The sequence below is a fragment of the Halyomorpha halys genome, unplaced genomic scaffold, assembly GCF_000696795.3.
Source record: "Halyomorpha halys isolate HHAL.00 unplaced genomic scaffold, Hhal_1.1 Scaffold91.1, whole genome shotgun sequence".
Classification (NCBI taxonomy): Eukaryota; Metazoa; Arthropoda; class Insecta; order Hemiptera; family Pentatomidae; genus Halyomorpha; species Halyomorpha halys.
This window is the reverse complement of record NW_027110755.1, coordinates 1041912-1047752: the sequence shown is the minus strand read 5'-3', so window position 1 is coordinate 1047752 and position 5841 is coordinate 1041912. Positions and strand designations below refer to the sequence as shown.

Sequence of the window (5841 nt, the reverse complement as noted above, 5' to 3'; positions counted from 1 at the left end):
AATTAGAGGGTTAGTGTGTGTGTTGGAAGTGCGTCGTGAAACCGTTTATATAATGATTTAATGGTTGTTTGTTCGTAGGGAGTTCGTAAGTCTTTGTGTAAGTTCTTGTTACTGATCAGTCTTAGTAATTTTGATTGAAACTGTTGCAGTTTCAGTAAGTTGGTTTTTTTGGCATATCCGTAAATTTGTGCACCGTAAGTCCAAATTGGTCTGAGAAGGTAAGTATAAATCTTTAGTTTTTCTGAAAGTGGCAATTTTGATCGTTTATTTAAAAGATGAAATAATAATTTAAGTCGGAAATTTAGCTTTTGTTTTATTTTTAAGTGGGAGGTCCATGTAAGTCGTTTGTCTAATGTCAATCCAAGGTATTTTACTGTGTCTGTCCGGGTTAAACTTCGTTCGTTTAGAAAAACAGAAGGACATAGACCTTGTCGGGGTTGTCTGGTCTTAGGCGATTTCTCCAGCCTGATATCTCTTTACAGAAGGCCCACGACAAGGCTATTCATTAATAGGTTAGAAAGGAAGGCCGTGCCAGGGGATGAGCCCTGGACACTGACTAGGTAGAGGAGGTCTAGGTGAGAGAGTCTGAGGCAGAGCAACAGCTCTAGTTGCCGAGATGAAGCGTGAGAGAGTCTGAGGCAGAGCAACAGCTCTAGTTGCCGAGATGAAGCGGACGGACTAGACCCGGGGAAAGACGGGAAATTACACTGGTTGCCGGGATGAAGCGGACGGACTAAGATTGTTGGAGACAGGGAAAGGAGATAGGCCATAGTCTAAGGTGAGCATAACAAAAACCAACTCTTACGAGAATAGATTAGCAATGAACTTCTCTATCTCAAGTAGAGTGTAAGCCACCAGTGCTATGACTAGACCCGGAGAAGGCTTGATCAGATGAATAATCCCGGTGGCAATTGAAGGCCTCATGTGATCGGTTATCACTGAGGATTCACTCTTTTAACTCTACTTGAGATAGTTCCGTAGAATCTTTTTGCTCAATCTCTTTTTATTTTATAATTAATATTCTTACATTTTACATATTAACATATATACAAGAGGTCGTATTTTTATAATGATAAACTTATATACAATTATACAGCTTCTTAGGCGCTTGTAGTGCTGGCCCCTAGCGGGTTATAGCGGCACTTCGTGCTCGCTGACTGCTACAACCTCGACGGAGCGTAAAAGTTATTTGAACTGATTTCTCAATGTTTATCTCTGTTTTTCCATTTGATACACCATTCATGGATGTGAGCTAGGTGTATTTGTAATCGTTCTGAGGCTTGTGCTGGGTCGCCATGCTTGGCTAAAATGGCTGCGTCGTCGGCATATGTGGCCGTGAGAGTATGTTCCATTGTGGGTAAATCGGAGGTATACAAAGTGTATAATAATGGCGCTAGTATAGATCTCTGCGGAACTCCAGCTTCTGCTGCGAAATATGAGGATAGTGATGAGCCCTGTCGAATCCGGAAGTATCTCTCTTTTGTTATCTGATAGTAGGTGCTGGGAAGAACTCTTTTCAGTTTATAAAGGAGTCCTGTATGCCAAACTCTATCGAATGCTTGTTGTACGTCGAGAAAGGCACCTGTTACATATAGTTTCTTTTCGAAAGCAGAAGCTATGAAGTTTATGACTCGATGAAGTTGATGGTTACAATAATGATGGGTTGTAGAATGGCGATGACGGAAGCCGAATTGATGATGAGGTAGTATTCTCGTATATAGTATTTTTTCGAAAAGTTTAGCAAAAATTGATAGGAGACTGATTGGTCTATATGAAGATAGTAAATGAGATGGCTTGTTTGGCTTTAATATCATTATAATGATCGAGAATTTCCACTGGATCGGAAAGTGGTTTGTACATAACACTGAGTTATAGAGCGCAGTGAGGAATACAATGACCTTCCGGGGAAAGTGCTGCATGATTTCAGACGTAATTAAGTCATAACCTGGGGACTTATGCTTTGGTAGGTTACTGATTTCTTTTTGTACTTCTTTGGGGGTGAAACATTTTGGAGGCAGAGAAAGTGGTCAAAGATATATTTAAATATGATAGAATGGTGGAGACATGTTGTGGATTATAGAGGTGTGAGTTAGGTCTGAAGGTAGAGGATATATAGTCACCAAATACTCGGCCAATTATGAATTTAAAAAATCTTTGTCCAGATACCATTCCTTCCATGATAAACTTCCCAACCACCCAAATCCACTTGTTTCTAACCTGGCTTCTCCTTCATTACCTAATAATCATCCTAGGCGTCTGAAAAGAAGATGGCCTCGAGATCTCTAGAAATGTTATTGGAGTAATATCAGTGGGTAGATTCTCCACATGTTTGTATCATGTCACTATCACACCTACAGCAAATTTACTTGTATATATGTTATACAGTTGTAAATAACAATAAATAAATTATTAAAAAAAAAAAAATAATCTCTGCATCTGTGCGGCTAAACATAAAAAGGAGTGTGAATAAGGAGTTCAGTTTGGATGTGGAAGGGACACGGCAGCTGTTCTAAGTTCCATTATTTATAGACGAATTCATAAATAATCCACCGTTATGTTTAAACAGTTATGCCAGTAACATACTATTCCTCAAGACAGATGGAGTTATTTCTTTGTTGGGTTATTTTTAATTTTTTTTCTATATTAAAATTATATAACTTTCTTCTCCCAAATGGATTTGATATTTACTATATATTTTACCTCTTTGGTTGGATAGTGTTAACCTATCAAAGGTTTTACCTTCCTCACGTGTTTTTGAATCCAGTTTTGAGTGTCAATGCTCTTAGGAAGATAATTTTTTATGTTTCCTCTTAATCAGCTTTAACTGTGTTAAACATGAAATACAAAAAGTTGAAAGGAGGTGATCAATCTAATGTCACATCATTTCATGTGAAAGGTAAAAAACGGGAACAAGAAGCCCAAGAAATTGAACAACTATATTCCAAATATGAGAAGGTGAGTTTTTTCAGTAATATTATTTTTATCTATCAATAAATTGTTAACAATGTTAGGATTACATTCCCAAATGCTTGATTCAAAAGCTGAGTCAGTCAATATTTATTTTATGGCCACCCAGAAAAATGAATCTTGACATTCCCATCCTGAAGCTTTGAATAAAAAAAAAAAAAAAAAGAGAATATTTTTAACTGTCAAGTGTTCAGTATATTCTCTTTTTCAAATGTGTTGGATGAAGTTAAATAGATCACAACTCTTAATGTAACTGTTTTACCAACTTATATTTAATTTTGAGGGTAGCTGTTCCAAAGCATCCCTGGTGGGCATATAACCACTTATACATGATGTTATATTATTGTGAATCATGACACTATTATTATTAACGCTCTGGTTGGAAGCTGGACAAGGTTCGATCAAGAAATATTCAAAACCTTAGCAGATCTTTTGTGATTTGAGTTAATGGTCTAATTTCACTTAAATATAAACAAGTATTACTACTGAGTATGAATTTCATAATCCCAGACTCAACTCAGGGTAATATTTACTCTGAAAACATTCTGTTCAGAAAATTTTAAGTGCTTTACTGGTGACGATAGCGCTATTTTTTTTATATATACTTCCTACAGGATTACAATTTCCTCACTTTTAGAAAAACGTTCTTGTTTAATAATAATATTTATGTCCATGTTAATTAAGTTTTTTTTTAAATAAGCCGAGATTCAGTTCTAGTTTTGTAATATAATGAAGTTTTGTGAAATTATGTTAATTAAAGGAAAATTGTTTTCTACAAAAATAATAACGAATTATAGCTAATAATAAGTTATGTAATTATATTTAAAATATCACTAATAATAGTAATTACATAATTCTAATAATTGTAATCATCTTCCTTGAATTCTTTTTAGAAAAAAAAAGTTGAAAACATCAATTTTTTTTATTATAAGTTTTATATTTTAATGAAATTCTTATTGATGATTTGGGAATTTTATTTTATAAAAACAAGGATACATATGAAAAAGAAAAAACTTAAGCATAAATCTTGATGATGGGACGAAACCCTGAATTGTTCTGGTGATTTTTTTTTAAGTTGTTTGAATGTAATAATTTACAACAAAGGTGTAGTATCAATTGAAATAGGTTAATTTCTATAAAATAATATATTCATTTATATATAATTCATAAGTTCTAGAATTAAAATTGACGTATAAATATAGTATTAACAGTTGTAAAGATATAGTGCTGATACACAATTCCGACATAAATATAAGTCATACAAAACCGGCATCAATACAATACAATCATAAATTATAAAATTATTTTCTTCCTTAATTTATCAGTTTATACTTTACATATAAATTTTATAAACTAATAACTTAAAACTTCTTCTCTACGAGCAACAATGGCGGCTCATTTTAGTGGTTTTCCGTTTTGGTGCAGCCTTCTTCTTTTGTGGTTTGGGTTCATACTCACAATCTGAGCAGGAACAATCATCACATCTATATCTTTCTGAAGATTTTTTCTTTTTACCATTTGTATCACAATCTGAACATGAGCAAGAATCAGACTCATCCATACAATCCGAGTAGGAACAATCAGAAGGAAGATTCAGAACCTCCTCTTTTAGATTTAGGTTTCACCTTCTTCGGCTTCCTTCATTTTAGACGGAACCGAACCAAAGTCTGTCCCCAAAGGACAGCTACCCTTTAGCATCTCGAGTCTGGAATAATTAATCCTTTTTCAATTTAGAATTGTTGCTTGCAGTGGACTGGTAACTGCCGGAAGCTTTACAGCCCCCTGCTGATAACACTTTATTTTTCAGCTAAGTCCTTATTCTGTGATCAACTGGAGAAAGAAATCCAGACTCTAGATGCCTAGTTAAATAAATAAAATATTTAATACTGGATCATGAGGAAATTTTAATTTAAAAAATAATGAAATTTCCAAATCTTTAAATATGTCATATAAAATAAATCTTTAAATATACTAAAATTTAATAATAATATTTAATATTACTTCTAATATCTATGTCTCGGGTCAGAGAAAATTAAACACTTTGTAATAATTTAATGTAATTATTTTTAGTGATAATACTGGTACTTTTAGTATTGTTTTACAATACTAGAATCAAATCTCTCTTTATTATGATTCACATATGAACTTCATTAAAGTAAAGGTTATTGAACCAGGATGTTTTTTAAAAAGTGATGAATTTGTAAATCTTCTTTATTATCTTTTACTATTCAACAGTCTTCTAAGTTTGACAACAGTGAAACTTGGAGACAATTAGAATCAGACCTCTATTTTGATCTTCTAAGTTAATTTATTTTAGATTTTGTTTTTTATCACATTGTAAAAAATAATCCATTTCTATGTAAATAAACAATTATAATAATAAATGTATTTTATTAACTAAATGTATGATTTGATCTAAAATGTTGACAAATAATTGTAGTTGTCAGGCCCACTTATCAGGTTGCAGGTTAATTAATTCAACTTTGATATTATTAATAAAATAATGTTTTATATGAACTATGTTTTGAGTGGAATGGATAATTTATTTCATTTATATTCCATCTAGGTTGATACTTCTGAGATTGAATCATTCACAGATATTCCTCTGTCCGAAAGAACTAAAAAAGGTCTTTCTGAAAACAATTATGCAATACCAACCATTATCCAAAAAGAAAGCATCATTCTCGCTCTCAGAGGAAAAGATGTTCTTGGTGCTGCAAAAACTGGAAGTGGAAAGACTCTTGCTTTTTTGATACCCGTAAGCTTTTAGATATTGATATTAATTTTTACACCTTCCTTCATTTCCTTTTTTGCTGTATAAGCTAATGTTAACAGAACCAATCCATTTTTAGATTCTCTTTATATATATATTAT

General features: G+C 32.9%; 1 protein-coding gene across 1 annotated transcript in view; it reads left to right on the top strand.

Moving 5' to 3' along the window:
* The first annotated feature begins 2724 nt into the window (after nucleotides 1-2724).
* LOC106677253 (probable ATP-dependent RNA helicase DDX10) overlaps nucleotides 2725-5841 on the top strand; it is an 18741-nt gene continuing 15624 nt past the window's right edge. The window contains exons 1-2 of the mRNA XM_014415062.3: nucleotides 2725-2955; nucleotides 5534-5725. Coding sequence (XP_014270548.1) covers nucleotides 2836-2955; nucleotides 5534-5725 — 312 coding nt within the window. The 5' untranslated portion in view covers nucleotides 2725-2835. The remainder of the gene's footprint in view (nucleotides 2956-5533; nucleotides 5726-5841) is intronic.